At 38.0% G+C, this 19,289-nt stretch overlaps 2 protein-coding genes across 11 annotated transcripts in view; one reads left to right on the top strand and one right to left on the bottom strand.

Annotated features, from left to right (window-relative positions):
• The window catches only part of LOC106084176 (sex-lethal homolog), a 116,543-nt gene that overhangs the window by 86,741 nt on the left and 10,513 nt on the right, over positions 1 to 19,289 (bottom strand). The window lies entirely within an intron of this gene.
• LOC106084180 (C-type lectin 37Db-like) lies at positions 2,592 to 3,347 on the top strand. The gene is made up of 3 exons (XM_013247709.2): positions 2,592 to 2,719; positions 2,781 to 2,854; positions 2,922 to 3,347. The coding sequence occupies exons 1-3, from the start codon at positions 2,626 to 2,628 to the stop codon at positions 3,288 to 3,290; spliced, it is 537 nt and encodes a 178-aa protein (XP_013103163.1). The 5' UTR covers positions 2,592 to 2,625; the 3' UTR covers positions 3,291 to 3,347.

Below are 19,289 nucleotides of genomic sequence, written 5' to 3'. Positions count from 1 at the left end.
CCGATCTGGGCCAAATTGAAGAAGGATGTCGAGTGGTGTAACACAACTCACTGTCCCAAATTTCAGCAAAAGACCTTAAATCAGGGGATCGGTCTACATGGGGGCTCTGGCAAGATATAGTCCGATATAGCCCATCATCCAACTTAACCTGCTTATGGACAAAAAAAAAAAAAAAGAATCTGTGCAAAGACTGTAGCGTGATTTCAACAGACAGACGGACGCACATGGCTAGATCGTCTTAGATTTTTACGACGATCAAGAATAAATGACAATAAATGACCCTTTTATGGGCCCAAGACCTTTAATCAGCGGATTGGTCTATATGACAGCTACATCCAAATCTGGAACGATCTGCGCCAAATTGAAGAATGATGTCGAGTGGTCTAACACAAATCACTGTCCCAAATTTCGGCAAAAGACCTTAAATCAGCGGATCGGTCTACATGGGGAATCTATCAAGATATAATCCGATATAGCCCATCTTCCAATTTAACCTGCTTATGGACAAAAATAAAAAAAAGAATCTGTGCAAAGACTGTAGCGTGATTTCAAGAGACAGACGGACGGACATGGCTAGATCGTCTTAGATTTTTACGACGATCAAGAATATAGATACTTTATAGGGTCGGAAATGGATATTTCGATATTTTGCAAACGGAAGGACAAAATGAATATGCCCCTATCCTTCGGTTTAGGGTATAAAATCAATTTGTTTTTGTTGTTTGTTCCATATAGACTCAAAAACGGCTGAACCGATTACCTTGAAATTTTCACAGATTGTATAGATTGGTCTGGAAGGAAACATAGACTATAGAATTTTTCATATCGGAAGGGGGCGGACCCTAAAAACACCACCCAAAATCAAAAGTGGACCGATCAGAACAATATGGTTATCAAATGGCAGGTATTGGAGAGTAGAATACGAATATGGTATTAAAGTTTGAGTCTAAGTACCCAGGAGGCCGCCCTAACTCCAAACCTCCCCAAAAAGACATATTGGAAGTTCATGTCAATATGGAACTCAAATAAAAGGTATTCGGGAGTAGATTACGAATATGGCAAAAAAATAAGTAATGTAATGGGAGGTGCCCCCGCCTACAAAATCCCCCAAATAGGCATATTGGTCGACCACGGCTATATGGGACTTAAATGAAAGCAATTTGGGAGTAGATTAGGAAAATGACATTAAATTAATGTTAAAGTATTTAGGTGGCGCTTAAATTCCTTAAATCACCTCCAGTAGGTTATTTGACCCATCATGACAATATGGGACGCAAATGAAAGGTATTTGAGAGTAAAAAAGGAATCCAGTTTTTGGGCCAGGGTTTTTTGTGGGTAAGTCCCAATGCACCCCCTAAACTGAACTTATATCCCGAACATATCAATATGGGGCTCAAATGCAAAGTTTTTGGATTTGATACCTACTTTTAGGGCAAAAAGGAGGAATGCCAGCCCCATGGCAATGTTGGGCTTAAATGAAAGGTATTTGGGAGTAGAGCACAAATTTGACATCCATGTTTGGGCGAAATGTCTGAGCTACCATTCCAACCCCAAAAATCACTCCCCGCCATATAGATATATGACCAATCACAACAATATCGGGTTCAAATGAAACACGACTTATTTACCAACTATGCTAATATGGGGCTCATGTAAAAAGTATTTGAGGGAATAGCACAAGGTTTATATTTACTTTAAGGGCCAAGTGCCTGGGTGGCCACCTCACTCCCAAAATACACCCCAAACCGGACATATGCTCCCTACAGGGGCAAACTTTCACATATCAATGAGTGTTGTCCGATTGATAAAGGACCTCCGCGACACCTCTATGGGGAGGAGTTTTTACATCACTTCTATGCATGGCTCACAAATGTCGCCAACATTAGAAGATAATAACCGCCACTTAAAATTTTTCAATGTTCTTGCCAGGATTTAAACCCACGCTTTTAGCATCATTGCCGGGCTTGCTGCCATGACACGACTTCGATATCCACATTCAGGGTGAAATGTCCCCATTTAAAAACTCTACCAAAACAGGACTTATATATCGACCATTGCAATATAGGGCTCACATAAAAGGTCCGGTTCGACTAGATTTCTATAAAAATCAAATTTTTTAAAGCCGTTTTGAAGAAATTAATTTTTTGACCAAATATTTGTTGGATGTAATATAAAACAACATTTTCCTGTGTGTAGTTTATTTTTTTAAACATATTAATATTTTTTATTTTAGTTAGTTTGGCTCGAGGCCATGAAAAAAAATATTATTCATTGCAAAATTCCATTAAGGAACAGGGACAATCTTCTCACATATCAATGAGTACTGTCCGATTCAAGTTAAGCTCGATGATAAGGGGCCTCCTTGATAGCCGAATCCGGACGGCGTGTCTCAATGCTACACCTCTTTGGGAGTATTTTTTTTTTTGTATTCAAAATTATTCAACAAAATCTTCAATGAAAATACCATATTCTTGTTTTTAAATAAACATTCCAAAGACAAAGCTGATAAAATAATAAACAAAACAAAATTGAAAAATTTTCCTATATAACTAAGTGTGCGACCACCGTGTGTGTCAAACAAAAATCATTCCCCAAACAGTCTTCTGGTAGTAACTACAAGGCAAAATGGCAGTAAACTTTTTACATATATTTATTATTTTGGCCATTTGGAGCAATGTACTTGACGCACGAACTACCAAAACTTCGACTTCTATGCAAGGTAAGTCTTGATGGTTAACATTGAAACGTTTGTGATATTCAGAAAATAATTCAACTTAAAGGCTATCCCGATGATTTGGATATATCAGGCTTTACTAAAGTTGGCAAGAAACGCTACCACTTTGGACAAAGCAAAGTAAGTTGCAAGTCTGGCATTTAAAACCTATAGTTCATGGTCATGCCAATCTAACCTTATTTTGCAGGTATCGTGGTTTAGGGCAAATTTGATATGTCGCTCAATGGGTGGTTATTTAGCATCCTTTGAAAACGACGACGAATTAAGCCAAGTATCGAGTTATTTGAGAAACACCTATCCCACAGATAGGATATGGTGGACCTCTGGTTCCGACCTGCAAGGTGAAGGAGACTTCTTTTGCTACAACACCGGCGAACGCATGAAATATGCTAACTGGATACCTGGTCAACCGGACAATGCTAGTGGAAATGAACATTGTATTAATTTAATTTTTAAAGAATACAAAATTCAAATGAACACTGCGGATTGCGATGAGGTTGGCTATTACGTGTGTGAGGCAGATAAGCCTGTTAATGTGTTGTTAACCGTTGTTTAAATAAATACGAAAAGTGAGTTGATTTCAAAAAAAAAATTAAATTACATAAAATAATAAAAAAAATAAATACGCTTGATTTACTAAAAAATGTAATCGCCCTTTTTAATGAACGCCTTGATAAAGTTTTAAATTTAAGTAAAACTTCATGATGGAAAATTGTCCTTGCAATAGACTAGCCATCGTGGAGCGTAGGCATTTACTTGGACTTTGGTATACATAGGAGTCTACTCATAATTAAAAAGAAACTTGAAAAGGGAAACACTAAATGTTGTAAAGTCTCCCCTTCCTTATATCTGAACCTCAAATTTACTTGCTATTAGTGGAAAACTTTTTATTTTTTTTTTTAATTTTTGCTACTGTTTCTTGATGCTTGGTTCTTTTCCATCGAAAATGATGGTGACAAAGAACGACAGAGTCGACATCGAAGTTCATGATGATGATGATGACGCTCAAAAACAATGTCAAATCACACAACTTGAAACTCAATGGCTGGGAAAATTTCCACTTTTCAATTTTGTCCTTCCTTTTGTATGTTTCTGTTTTTCTCTCTCTCTCTCTCCCTCCCTCCCTTTTTTCCTTTTCTTTTTTAATGCTGTTGTCAAAAGATTATTTATGGCGAACTGAATTTTGCCCACAAGACATTCAAAGCGAGCAATAAAGAAAAGTTTGCCTAAAGTTGTCTACCTTCGAAATTATGCTACCCAAGGAAGTTCATAAGCCCCAAAGTAGGTAATGCTTTTAGGGATGTGTTAGGAAAAAATATTTTCGAAATATTACCAAGTTATGGATGGTATTTTGTCAACAATAATCTGGGTCCAATATGAAAAGTATTTATATTAGTAAGGAACACTTTCTGTCCCATTACTTTTACATAGGCGAAAAGTTTGAAAATTGTTAATAACATCGCAACGATGTAAGAACACAATCTATTAATGAACAAACACTGCCCAGGTACCATTTGGAACCAAGTAAACCATGGTGAAATAAGTATATGACAATAATATTTAAAGAACTTGAACCCGGCCAAGGATGACTATGAGCGCCACACGGGTTAGAACAAAATGTTTGCTACAGAAAAAGGGCACAATTGCTTTTGTACAATTTAAGAACGAAGGAAATAGAAGACATTTCATTCGTTCGCAAACTCTTCTTCCAAATTGGGTTAAAATAATTTATGAAATTACACCCCATACTGTTTTATGCACTTACACCCAAATAGTGTAAATATGACCCCAAATATAAACTGTAAACAACAACAACATTTTTGGGGTGCTAATGTATACTTTGGGGTTTATTTGCATGTTGGTGTTTGGGGCGCAAATGAATTACGAAGATACATCAAATTATCGCAATCGCAATTTAAAAAGCCTTTTTGATTTTCAAGTCGAGGCGTATTTGTTTGGGGCCCATTTTAAAAATCTCAAAATAGACCCCAAATTTGTGATACTTTTGCATTATGAAAAATTACCCCAAAACAAATGTAACCAAAAGTAAATGCAACGGTGGCCTCCTCAATAGTAAACTAAACAAGTACATTTATAAGACAAAATTTTTTTGAATGAAAGAAATTACAGGCGATAATTTTTTTAAGAAAATTGTTTGATTTAGTAAAAACGCTCAAGACGGGAAATATTTTAAAAATTTAGCAGTTTTTTTTGAGAAAAGTTTAACATTTTTTATGTGGTAAAAAGCGCCACAGATAAAAAATATTTTTAAACATCGGATAATTTTTTAAAATATTTTTCATTTTTAATGGACGTTGCAGAATTCGCCGTATTAAAGATGTCCGGGTATGAGTTTTTGTGGTGGGTTGGCCTTCCAGACACTTGGCCCCTAAATGAGATATCAGATTCGTTCTCGACTCTAAAATACCTTTTATTTGAGCCCCTTATTTCTCTGATCTGTAAGTTGAGTCGAGAGTAGAGATTTCCCTTTAATCGCCCACACGTCTTCGAGATCGGCAATTTTTTAAATAAGGCGGAGGGGGGTGTAAATTTTCGTTTGTGTTCTTGTTTTGTTTTGGGTAATGATATGCCTTATGGAATTAAGCTCTGGAATAAAAACTAAAGACGTCAAACTAAAGAAAACAGACATTCACAACATCAAAATGCAATGTTTATTCTAGAGATTCAAAACAGTCCATTTAGCTAAAAGCAAAATGTGTTTCTTTGAATGCATTTCAATACAATTGAATAAATAACCTAGCAACTACAGAAACTAATATTATTTTTCGAAATTAGGCACTAATAAACAGATCATTTTATTTGCTTTAAATTCTTTTCAAGTGAGAGAAGCAATGGATTGAGAGGCCTTATCAGATCTTTGCTAGACTATTATAAACAACAAGAGCCGTTGTTTCTAATTTCCGACACTTATGATGCAGAAAAGGAACATGTTGGCTTTCAAAGGCATAAGGAAGCTGTCTTCAAAGTGGATGCATGCAGTGCATGCGCATTGTTGGCCAAAAGCGATGTGTGCTAATGAATTTGTACAGCGTTTGGCTAGATATCTTTATTTCTGGCTATACGCAAACATCGCAATGCTCTACGTAAAAAAAAATTGTGCTTAAGCCGGCTTTGAGCACCAAGGAATCTGATCAATATTTACACAAACTAATTAATTGAATGTATGTGTACTTTTCTGCCATATCAGGCAAAAATCGAAGCTTCTTGAGGTCGTTAAAAATTATAGACCGATTTGGACAATACTTGTCGTGGATGTTGGCAGTGACAACAAAGCACTACGTAAAAAATTTCAGCCATTTCGGTTAATAATTACGGAGATCGGTTAATATGGGAGCTATATCAGGTTAAAGTCCGATTGGCACGGTTGTTGGAAGTCATAATAATACACTTTGTACAAAATTTTAGCCAAGTCGGATAACACATACGACTTCTAGGGGCTCAAAAAGAACCACTTTATATGGGAGCTTAATCCAAATATAAACCAAATTTGGCCCATTTGCAATTCCCATCGCCAATTCCCACCAATAAAATGTATCTGAGCAAAATTTCAAGAGGATATTTTTATTTATTTGACCGCTATCCTGATTTTAAAAAAGGCGGTCGGACATGGGTGGTCGAGCTGTAGAATGTCAAAACGATCAGAAATATATGTATATACTTGCAAAACGATATTTCGAGGTGTTACATACGGAAGGACTAGAAAAAATATCCCATCTTAAGTTGGTGGGTATAAAAATCCACTCGTATACTAACTTTTTGCAAATTTTACGCATCCAAATGATAAGATTTTATTAAGGACAAGTTTGTATTGTAGTCAAAAATTGAAATCTTGATTTTTAAAATTACTTTTGCAAAAAAAATGCAGCATTAGCAAAAATAATGTAAAGTGAGGTTTTTGGGTCAATACGATGTTGCGACAAATGCCCCTGATGTGAACCGAACCCAGTACGTCCGCACTGGTTGTTGTTGTTGTAGCCACATTTGCACGTGAAGGCGGCGATCCTCGTCAAGCTCTTATAGGTGGGCAAGTTCGTTTCGGTCTATGCAACCGATGGCCGCGGGAACATGAAGGCCATTGGTTATTTAAAGGCGCCAATAACTCGCCATGTCTTATCGAGTATCATAGGCTCTCTGTATTAAGCAAGAGCCGGTGCCGCCCGGCATCTCACTGAGATTCTCCACTCGATAGCGCTGACTGTCCGCGACAGCGGTTGCAGCTATCCCGTATAAGGAGCATTCCACTATCCGCAACCTGTGGAAGGGCCCGGTAGCTTCCAGCTAAGCTTCTCGTGATAACGAAGAATACCACACAGATTGCAGCTCAAAGTTCCAGCCTGTGTGGTGCTCTTAGTTATCCCGTGCCGGGTCGCACTGGTAATACTAACATGCCATTAGCTCGGCTACCAGGAACCTTCCAAGAATTAAGCATGGCGATTTTGTATCACTGTGCTAAAACTCGACATCTATCTTCAGTATAAGAGAAGTTTACTATGTTTTCAACTTGATTTATATGAAAACTTGTTGCTAATAAGGAAAGCGCTCAATTTCCAGTAAACATTTGTGCACATTTTAAACACTCTATTACTTGGCTTAACTTTTGTTTTTTTTTTTTCAAGTATATTCTTAGTAGAAATACCCATCACAAGCAACGAATGGAAATTATAAATGGATCGGCGAATAAATGTTTTAAACTTACTCAAGCAAGCATTTGTATTAAATAATTTGCCAGTCGTAACGCTGAGTAAATTCATTGTTTATTGTTTAATTTAACCTTTCAACTTTTGGTGGTGGTGACCCCAATTCGCATCCTTTTGCATGCCAAAAGAATGTTGCATGCATACATTTTAAGTGAGTTGCGGAGCCACCAAAAACAGTCTTGGTCGGATACGAAGAACACACACCAAAAAAAAAAAAAAAAGAGACCCGAAAACGAATAGGGCGACAAAGTGAATGCTTTTATTATGGCGTCGATTCGTCTACCTAATGGCTGTGTGACTGGCTACTGGCAGTAAACCATTCTCGTTGCTGTTGCAGCAGCAGCAGCAGCAACAGCGACAATGGCGACAACAATAAAAAAATCATTCGATATAAAAAAGGACAATAAATTCAATTGAAGAAGCAAATTTGAATTTGAACAAAATTAGTGAATTGTGATAGGGGAAGAATTGAGGCACCACCAAACACCACGAATAGGCTAGCAACAGCAGAATTACACATTGGCAGAGATTTTCTTACGTCAGCAAAGTGATTCTTTCCGGCTTGTGATGAAATCACGAATTACATGCTGATGATGTGAGTGGGAGAAGATTAAATCAATGAAGCTACTACTTGCTGCTTAATTACGGCCATCATTTTGCCCACCATAGAGCATTTGTTTTGGGCAACTCATAAATAAGCTCAAGCATAATTGTGTGGGTCCGCTGACTCGCTTTGGAACACGAACAACAAAAGAAAATATTAACTGCCTAATGGACAGTTTATCTTGATCAGTTATTGATGCCTATAACAATTCGAACCAAATCATAAAAAGGACAACATTATTTAGATAATCGGACTTTTAACACACATTCGACTGAAAGGATGAAAACGAGTGTACGAAAAGTTTTTTTTCCCGTTTTTACTAATAAAGAGCATGTATTATATTTATTTAATTAAAAAAGTTCTCCGTTTATTTCTCTTCCATTTAATTCACTTTAGCACAATTTTATTGCTAAAAAAATAATACTACCCTTCGCATAGCTAAAATTGAACATTTATTTTGGATAGCTCTCATAGCATGTACTCCTCCCTGCACAGAACAATAAAACATTTACTTGAGGAGTTGCTCTCTGGCACATTCGTATCCTGGCACATTTCATGAAATCTAGTTGACATCAACTAATTTTGTATGCGAGTTTAAACATTTAGCCTACTTTTAGGCACAAAGCAATATAGAATTTCTACTACTGTTAAGCCCAGTGGTTATTTTTGGATATTGTATTGGTTCCGATTCCAAACGGCCCCAGGGAATTTGGAAACCCACACAATAAGAGCCATTGGACATTGATTTGAGCTCAAACAAGTACTCCTTCATAATACGAAAAGACAGACAAATAGAATTGGCAAAAGAAAAAAACTTTCAGGACTCTTGTCCTAGTCATAGGGGAAACATGTTTATAACATAATTTGCAAATTATTCTTGGACCACAGGAATCACACACACACACACACATATATACGTCTAAACTGACATGTATACATATGTGGAGTACGAGATCCTGTTGCCTTGAAGGGGCATTCATGCATAGCAAATGGAAATATTTTATTCCCTTGAATTGCAGACATTTGGCCTCCTGGCAATCTCATGTACACGCATGCGAGTATACTCGTTTATTTGTCGCTAGCATGTATTTGTATGTAGTATTCTGTCCATAGTTCGTATTTGTACCGCAGTTGGTATTTGGTTGTTGTAAATGTTTCCTTTAACAGGAATTTACAAATCAAAGTTTTTTCTCCATATTAAATGATGTTTAGAAACGCGAGAGCGAAAGAGTGAAAAAGAAAAAAGTAATAAAAACCATATACAGTGGTCTATACACTTAAAATACCGTAATTCCTCTCTGAGAAGCACTCATTGATATGTGAGAAATTTGCTATTCAAAATTGTTGCAGGAAATTTAACAAATTTTGTCGTAGTTTTTCGACTAAAGTTGTTGGTTTTCAAAATTATTTTTATCTGTGTACTAATAAAAGGCCAAGTATTCCCTTCAAAGGGACATGTAGTTTGAGAAGTCGGAGTCGACCAATTTTGCCAGGAGTTCTGGAAGAAATTTCATTGAAATGTGTTCTTTAAAAATTACATAAAATTTTTGTTTTTGGAAAAAATTTCATTAAATCCGTTCATATTTTAGGAGTCATAGAGGAAATAGTTGTGAAAATTTTGAGAAGATTGGTTGATAAAAGCGCTTGCAAAGGCCCTAGAAGTGAAAATCGGGCGATACATATACATGGCAGTTATTTCTAAATCTGAACCGATTTCTATGAAATTCACTAGTGATCAGAAGTCATAAAGAAACCTTCGTGCCTAATTTCGCGAGGATCGATTGACAAATGACAACATTATTGTATTATATTCAAATCTGAAATGATTTCTTCCAATTTCAGAAGACTTCGCCCCTAAACCAAAAAATATGACAGACAGATGGACATAGCTAAATCGAATCATAAATTGATTCTGAGTCGAGTGGTATGCTTGTTAATGGCCTTTCTCTCTTACTTGTACGACAGTAGAGGTGTAGGGTATAAAACTATCAAAAACTTGCATCCGTTTCTGGAACAAGCTCAATTTTTGAACAGTTTGAAAAGTCCGTACTCGGAAACGTAGTACGAACAATTTTTAAATATTTTAAAATTGCTCTAAACTAGTTTTAAAAAAAGTGCCCGTCATGTTTTGGGGGAAAATTGGCTTTTGGAAAGTTGGCAAAAGAAAGTTAGCTCAAAGAATCGAACAAAATTTTTTCTCAACTCAAAATTGTTAAAAAAAAAACATTTTTTTCTTTTCAATGCAGCAATTTAGAGCCAGTACAAAGTTTAAACTTTGTCATTCATATGGGTCCTTAATAAGATGTTTTTGTAAAATAAGTTCTTGGATGCATGAGGAATATTTGTTTGCCTTGTGCTCTTGTTTATTATTGAGGTGGGCCCATCATTTTAAATCTTAAAACTTTACCCAAAATTATGATTTGCACAACATTGTACCACTGTTTGCCAGGCATATCCTTTGAAGGGAGCAAAAAACACCAAATATTCCAACACAAATATTTAAATGTGTGCAGAAGCAGCGACGGCACTACTTGCTGCTTTCCTTGATATTGTTGTTTTCAAAAGATTTTTTTATGTTAATGTAAATCCGAAGAATAAAAGAAATGTACATAAGCAGAGTTGTTATGTCTGTCCGTCTTTCCGTTTATTGACGATGGTTAGCCTTGTTGTTGGCTACAACAAGAATACCAGCATAAAACAACTATTCAGCATAACTATGTTAAATATGGCGGCAGATAGCTATTGTAGACATTTCAACGCATTATCACCCGCTCCATAGTTTGCCAGAGTTGTCATTGCCATTTGGGCCATATCCCTAGCAGAAATCCTCAATGCTGATTGCAAGCAATCTCAATTGGCACGCTGGATTCGCTTTGGATGACTGTTGGACAAGGCTGGTGGTAATAGATCTTAATGTACTCTATTAACCGTTCAAGTAACCGCAGACGAACACTTGAGCCCATAGTAATGATGCTTAAGCTTCTAGGGGTTTGCAAATGCAGTTGAAAAACAAGCAATAAAATCCTGTGGTTTTGCAGGACTTATTTTTAGCACTAAATCGTTGCAAGTTGTTTTTAGTTACTGGTTGGTGGTAAACACTGAGACACCTGGTGTGTGACAGTACACGTTTCGAAGGATATGGCAAGAGAGTGACGGCCAAAGGCAAGCGCAACAGAAAAAAGAACATTTCATTCTTGTATTCGTCAATTCATGGAAGGGCGTTGAATTGCGGTGTTCTTAGGAAACCAACGGAAGCATGCCATGCCATGTAGTAACGGAAACGGAAGTAAGCGAATGCAAGAGTGCCGCTGTGCAAAAAAAAACAAACGTACAACAATCTTGACACAACACACACTGCTTGCCAGCCGCCACACAACACCTACACCTCATTTGGGGCCCAAGTGTGATTCACCACCACCCTTATCGCAGCAAACATTCAAACTGGTACTCAAATTGTGTTTGGCCTTTTATGGGGATGTTGTTGGTTGTTTAGTTTCCCATTTCTTGTCAAGACACTTTTCTCAATACGCTTTATTTGGGAGGGGGTGGCGGCATGAGGCTTATCGCATGGTACCCCATCTTTGGCGGACACTCTTCTGCTTTGTCTTACCTCGTTGCACAGGCACGGCAGCAAACTAAGAGGCTAACATCATCAAAGGTTAGAGAAACGTGTCTGCAAGCATGAGGTTTACGTTTACGGTCTATTGTTGGTCTACAGTGGGATCATCACTCTGGGCTCACATGCTGTCCAAGTCATTTTTAATTCTTCACACTGCAGTTTTCTCCTCACCAGCATGAGTTCACCACGACTGTGTCGAGGCCTTGACACAGTCATATTGGGGCATTGCACTGTTCTCTTTACTGGATTAACAAGAGGGATTTTGGCTTTACAGGAGAAAAAGCCTGAATAAAAAAAAAACATGCAACTATCTTCGATAGTTTCGTCGAATATTTGATGGAACTATGTAGCAGTTTATCGAATATTCGATTAATGGATGTAATTAAGGTAGCTGCACATTTAAAACAGGGCTGCACAAGCCGAACTGAATGATGCGTGTTTGTTGTCACAGCATGCTATTGTACGCTATGTTGTATTAATTGAAGCACAGACGCAGCTCACAACCATTGCATATGATTTCCGCAAAAGCATTGACAGACGTTCAAGCTAGACATGCCATGAAATAACATACACATGTGGGTGACGATTATCGCACAGACACCAGAGGGAAAACAGCATGTCTTCAACTCTGATTGTTTGCCATGGGTTAATTTCATCATAAGCGAGTTGCTCTGCTAAGAAGCAGATGCATGAAAGTGAAAATATGGAAAATATCAAAAACCTTTAAATCAATTATTTCGAATAGAGGCTAACATGAGCATGTTTAAAAATAAATACAAAACAAAAAATTACTACGGATTTTTAAAGATGGGGCTAGTTGCAATAGATGAAAAACTGGCACTTATTCCACATTAAATATATTATAAAAATCCTCAATCGCAAAAAAGGGGAAAAAGGTTTCATGTTGGCTTCAATCTGAATTCAGATATGCATGATGATGGTTTCGACATCGCAACCTATCGGAAACCGTTTCATTTGGACCTCATGGCGTTGATGATGGTATATCATCAGATCACTGTAATTGTTTTCGATCGATGGTATGAACGCAGAAGATTGTGTAATTTGCAGGCCTTTAATAGCCCCATTATAGACCGATCTTTCGTTTTAATTTTTGAGCTCATAAAAGGCGAATTTTTACTTGATTACGCTGAAATTTGGGTTGGCTCTGCCTCAGCCTACATCTTGATATACGGAGGTGGAAAAAATAATAGGGATAATAGTTACTAAGAATAACATTGCACAAAAAGAGTAAGAAAACATAATTACTTCTGCATAAGGCTGAACCAGAATATTCGCAGACATGTTGGGCTTTAAAAGGTGAACTTGAAGTGTAAAACTGCTTCCCGATTTCGCTTGTAGAGCTCGAAAAACGCGTAAGGTAATTGCTACACAATTTGTGTATTGGGTTAATGATTTACAAAGTCGCCGCGGGCGTGGGTTCGATTCCCACCAGAGGCCTTGCCGCTACTGTGGTATCACAATGGACTAAAATAGGCTGAGTTTAAAAAATAACAATTACATACACTAAGAAATAGGTCCTGGGGCAAACAGGGAAAGATAAAAAGAAAATGTATGGCCCTTGAAGTCTCCACACCTAATATGGCTGAAAAATCTTCTAAACAAAGACGAAACGCGTTCCATAGTGGTTGGTGTGTTGTGACCTCTGACTTTCCTTTTCGTCTCGAAAGATAAACAAACGTTAAAAAGAAAATTATTCTTGAGTAGTATGAAAGAGCCGCAACCTAAATACACACTAGAGAAACACCTCAGGGAGGGGTGATATAACCGCTGCTCTGGATCCTCGCGATTGACGGTCTTCTTAAAAGACTGGAAAAGTTGAGTGTTGGAATATGTGCGTACGCAGATGATCTGGTTATTATCGCCACAGGGAAGTTTTTGGACATGGTTTCGGAAGTTTTGGGTGGTGCACTTGACTGCACTGCTGCATGGGCAGAGGGTTGCGGACTGGATGTGAATGCGGGGAAGACGGAATTGGTCTTGTTTACGCGTAGGCGGATAATACCGTCATTTAGACTACCCACGCTGCAGGGGATGACTTTACAGTTATCACAGTCTACAAAGTTTTTGGGGGTGATTCTAGACAGCAAATTGGATTGGAGGCTGAACATGGGGTCGAGAATTAGAAAGGTGTTTGCGGCATTGTATTTTTGTCAGAAGCTCGTGGGAGTACGTGGGGTTTGAGGCCCAGGCTTATGCACTGATTGTTCTCGGCATATGGCTGCCATGTCTGATGGACGGTGACGGATTTTGCGTGTCATGCCCTAACAGGGTGAATAGCGTCGCATTAAGATTTGTGTTTGGAACTATGGGAACCACCGCGACTGGATCATTGAAGGTTATGTTGGGAATTCAACCTATGGACTCGAGAATAGTCCATCTAAGAGTGTGGCAGCTTGATTTGATTCGCGGATCACCGGCAAGACATTTGCGAATAATGGATAATACCTTGGCGGTCTCTCAGACAGACTTCCAGATGGGAATGAACGTGGTGGATAAAAGACTGCGGATAAAGTGGCAGAAAGGGCGGATTGGTTTTCAGGCATTAACATTTTTACTGATGGATCGCAGATGGAAAATGTAACAGGGTGTGGTATCTATTGTAGCGGATTCGATATCAATATCTCCTTGCGCATGAGGGATGATTGCAGCATCTTTCAAGCGAGGTGTATGCGATGGCTGTAGCAGCGGAACTGGTGTTGTCTATGAATATCAAGCGATAAGAAATTCATATCTTCAGCGACACGCAAGCGACATTGAAGGCGTTAAATAATACGTGTGTGAGATCCAAGGTCCTGGCCCGCTGTCGGGAGTTACTGATGCGTCTACAGGATTGCCATGCCTTGACCATATGCTGGGTGCCGGGACACAAGGAAATAAAGGGAAATGAGAAAGCCGATGTACTCGCTAAGTCTGGAGTGAATCTCCCCTTGTGTCGATTATGGATGTGTATCCCCGCCTATCGCAAATACTTTATGGTCTCAAAGAGCGCTACAAAGAGACTTGGTTGAATCGCTGGAATGCAAACGTAGGTTGTGAGCAAACAAATCTGAGGTGGGAAGAACGTTCGAAGCAGAACATAGGCGTTCTATTGTCAATGGAGAAGATGCATTTAAGTGCGGATCATAACTGGACACAATAAGCTAGGTAAACATGATAATATCTGTCGCTAGTGTCATGATATAGACGCTATAGAGGATAGTTTTAATTTCCTATGTCAATGCTCTGCACTATCCCAAAGTAGAAATAGGATACTTGGTTCGTTTCTCTTTCAGGCACTAGACAAATTCAGAGTTGTTAACCCAAATAAATATAAGGCCTTCATCTAAGCGGCAAAGTGGTGCGTTGAAGACTGCCTTCCAGGCAGGTCTGACTGCTAACTGCTGAGAGAAAAACAATAGTTCATGAGGAATCACAATGGGCTTACGCGGATGCTAAGATAACAATTTTGGCGTCATCCTCTTCCAACCTAACCTAAATACACACAAATATGAAAATTCACAGGACGGAGGGCCAATAATTTATACAGGGCTTCAACATAAATCTCTTAGAGGAAGCGGATACAAAACGGACCAACTGTATTGCAATAACAATTCTATCAATTCCCTGAGAGATCTACTTTTCTAATGAATATAGACAAAATTTTTTTAACCACAAATATTGACTCTTTGTTGCAAGACATTCGTCGAAAAATGAGTTTGTCATTCTACGCTTAAGAAAGCATAAACCAACATTTGAGTCCATAACATGAATTTCATTAATTTCCTTTTCCAAAAAGCTTATTGCATACAACTTCTTAAGTAGTCACAACCATAATTATATGCTTTTATCTGAGAATCATTAATAAATTACTTTTAGAATAGAGGATATGTATTTTTGTTTTGTTCATTGAATTATCGAACCACCCTAATACACGTTTCATACAAATATTAATGATGTACCGACAGATCCAAAAAATCCAGAAATCGTTATTCAAACATGTTCGAGTATCAAATTTTTTCATGTAAGGCGATTGACGAGATTTTCCATGGGTTGACCCAATAAAACTGTTCTTGACCTAATGGCCCAATTTGCATTACTGCTGTACTACTGTACTCGTGCTGCGTAGTGGAATAACAATATTTGAATGGAGCAGCCGGCGATAGTATGTTCGCCTCAAGAGCAAGAGCCGAAGATGGTTCTTGACAATAGTTGATAGTAATTCTCCCCATAATAATGATAATAGTCATCGTAAAGGGAGGATAAAAATCTGTGGTAAGCAATTTTCCGCAATGCGTTTATCTATTGTGTATGCCTTGCAAACAGAAGTGCGACATTGAATCATCTTTTTTTCCTTCTTTTTGTTTGCTATCGTGTCCGACGATTTTTTGGGTCTACTCTCATGATTTATGTCCCCCCATCTTAGGGAACAGCAGCAAGCTGTCTTTGTGAATTTCTTTTTTGATTTGTTGTTTTTTTTTTTTTTTGTTTTGGGAACTTTGGTGAATAGTTTATGCGTTTTGTCATTGCTGCTTAAAAGGATAAAAATCTCTATTGGCGTCGTCAGTGCTATTGTGATTGCTTATGGTCTGGCATCTCCGAACAACAACAAAAAATAGAAACAATTCCCTATCGCTAGCTTTTTGTCAATGCTTGTCCTCTTGCTTCGCATCGCTCCTCCTCTATTCTGTAAACCAGTACATGGAGATAGATACTCGCGAGTATCGGGCAAGAATGGACGAAGAGGGGTTACCATGGGCCAACGTGTTTACACCACTTGACCTAAATTACTTCATTTTTACATTACAATAATGAAATGTCGCCAGCCACCAACTAGGCAATACCAGCACCAACAAACTGGAAAAACAATGCAGTGAGGATAAATGCGCCCTAAAGAAGTCGAAAGACAGTGCAGACCACACAAAATTAAGCCGCCAAAAACTAGGAGAACAAAGAAAAAGTTCAGAAAATGATTTGATTTTATCATAACGAGAAATAACTTTCCATACAGCCATTGGAAGTAGTGTTAGGCTAGAGTTGACTTTCAGCAGCAGGAGGAAGCTGGAAGGCAGATAACAAGAGATGACTGCCTGTTGGTTTTTTTTTTTCTTTTTATGCGTTTCTCCCTTTGGCTTGCCTGTTACGACACTTCGCCCAGCAATACAACGCAACGAGTAGAGCAAAATTTAGTCCAGCCGCAAACATGGATGGCTGGCTGGCTGACTGACTGGATATAAGAGTTTGCTTTGTATTTGCTCGTGTATATGTTGATAACATGAGCAGTTAATGGAGTCCTAGGAGTAAAATTCCTTAAACATATTAATAATGAAATACCCAGGCACAGGCGCAGGCCCACAAAATGTAGTACCATGCCTAACAATGCGTAGGACCCACAAAATTGGATGCTCCTTAATTTGGGACAAACTTGTGAGGAAATATTCATACGTTTAGAGTTGTATATGTTTATTATGAGTGTGAAAGCCAAACGGAACGACTATTAAAATCAATAATTAACTGTTGTAAATGAATAATAAATAAAAATGGACAGAAAGCCTTAGTAAACGAGGCGGGCAAGTCTAGTGCAGGCCCAGGAGAAAATCATTGTGCCTTAATTTAGTTTTGTTTGGGAACCGAAATGTAAGTCATCCGTACAGGGAAATTTTTAAATCACATCATGTTATTCCAGAGACAACTCCTTTGAGCTTTCTTGCGGCAGGCCAAAAATACATGCAAACAATTGTGTTGTTAAATGTATCATGAATATTTAAATAATTATTCAACTTAGGGGCATTTATATGCATTTTCTTGTTGGAGAACAGCAATTGCTTGCTTAGCCAATGTCATTACACCTAAACAAAAAATGAAAGGATACTGATTTCTAGAGGAGTTACATTGTCCGTTCATGTCATGTTAAATCTGAATTAAGGTCCCATCTTTGAGGTGAAACTTGCATCGGACCGCAATTATTTTTATGGCTAAGATAAGTAGCAGTGCACTTGTATAGGAAGAGTGGCCAAAAATAATTCCAGTGCAGTTATTAATATGAAATTTGTAGGATAAGTTCAAGATATGTGCTTGAAATTTTGCACTAGGAGACGCAAAATACTCCTCATCAGATGAATCCATTACCGTGTACCAGTGTTGCCAGTATTGGAATTTTTTTTCCCGAATTGGGGATCTACTTTCGAAAAAGGTGACTACATTTTTGACCTGGAGACCTGAGGATTTGAGGAGGATTTGGAAAAAAATTTTAGGTTTTTTTTTGGGGAGGAATTTTGTGATCAAAATTATTTATTTTACGTTTACAATTTCTTATAGTCAACTAGCTGAACAGGGCCCGCTCCGCTGCGCCTTCTTTTACTTTATATGGAACAAAATTATCGTTTGAATATTTATTTTCGACAATTAAAGAGCTGTTAGTGAAATATCATGCTGCGAAAATAGTATATCGCTTGACTAAGAGTTTAACAATATAAGTGCCTTTATCTGAATCCCATATGATCTTTATTGGTCTACGAATTTAAGTTTGGATGTAAGATATACTCCATTCTTAAAATACTTTATTTCAGCCCGATATTTTCATGATGTCTGATTTAGGGATGTTTTCGGGTTTTGGTTATCAAATTCCTTTTCTAATCTCAAATACCTTTCATTTGAGCCACATATTGGCATGGTCGAAAAATGTTTACTCTTTGGGGGGTGTTTTGGGAAAAGGGGTGTTGCCCTAATACATGGTGCTACATTTGAATATCAAATTCGTATTCTACTCCCAAATACCTTTATTTGAGTCCCATATTGCGATGGTCAGTAAAAAATTGCTGTTTGTGGGGTATTTTGGGAAAGGGGTAGACCCCCCGAAAATTGGTCACAAAAGTGGGTATCAATTCTTGCTCTACCCCCCAATAAAATTCATTTTAGCTCCACAATGACATGGTCGGTAAATATGCCTTATTTAGGGGTGTTTTGGGTATTGGGACGGTCCCGCAAACACTACGCCCGGAAAATATATCAGCAACGTACTATATTCTCATACATCTATATATCATTTATTGAAACCCCATATTGCCATTGGCCTCAAAATTGGATATCAAATTTGTTTTCTAATCTCATTTAAACTCCTTATTGCAAAAGTCAGCAAATATTTCCGGTTTGGGGTATTGGCCCTAAAAACTATAAATGTTTAGTTGCACTCTCTTTAAGACCCAAATTGCCTTAGTGAACAAATGCGTCCTATTTTGGGGGTTGTGATGTGGTGGTGGGACGTGGTCTACTCCCAAATATCTTTAATTTGAGCCCCATATTTTCATAGTCGGCAAACATGACCGGTTTAGGAGGTGTTTTGGGGGATGGGCGGCCACTCAGTGAGTTGGCTTTGAAAATATACATCGGATTCGTGTTTTACTCTAAAAACTCTCTTATTTGAGCCTCATATTGCAAATGTCAGCAAATACTTCCTATTTGGGTGGTGTTGTGGGGGTGGCTTGGCCCTATAGAAACTTTTCCCGTATATTGATTTCAGATTAATGACCTTTCATTTGAGCCCCATATTGTAAATTTGTCCCCTTTGGGGCATGTTTTTAGGGGGAGAGGCGGCCCCCAAACACTTGGTCCCTATTT

This window comes from Stomoxys calcitrans, chromosome 4, assembly GCF_963082655.1.
Source record: "Stomoxys calcitrans chromosome 4, idStoCalc2.1, whole genome shotgun sequence".
NCBI lineage: Eukaryota > Metazoa > Arthropoda > Insecta > Diptera > Muscidae > Stomoxys > Stomoxys calcitrans.
The sequence above is the reverse complement of the archived record's forward strand: the minus strand, read 5'-3'. Positions and strand labels throughout refer to the sequence as shown.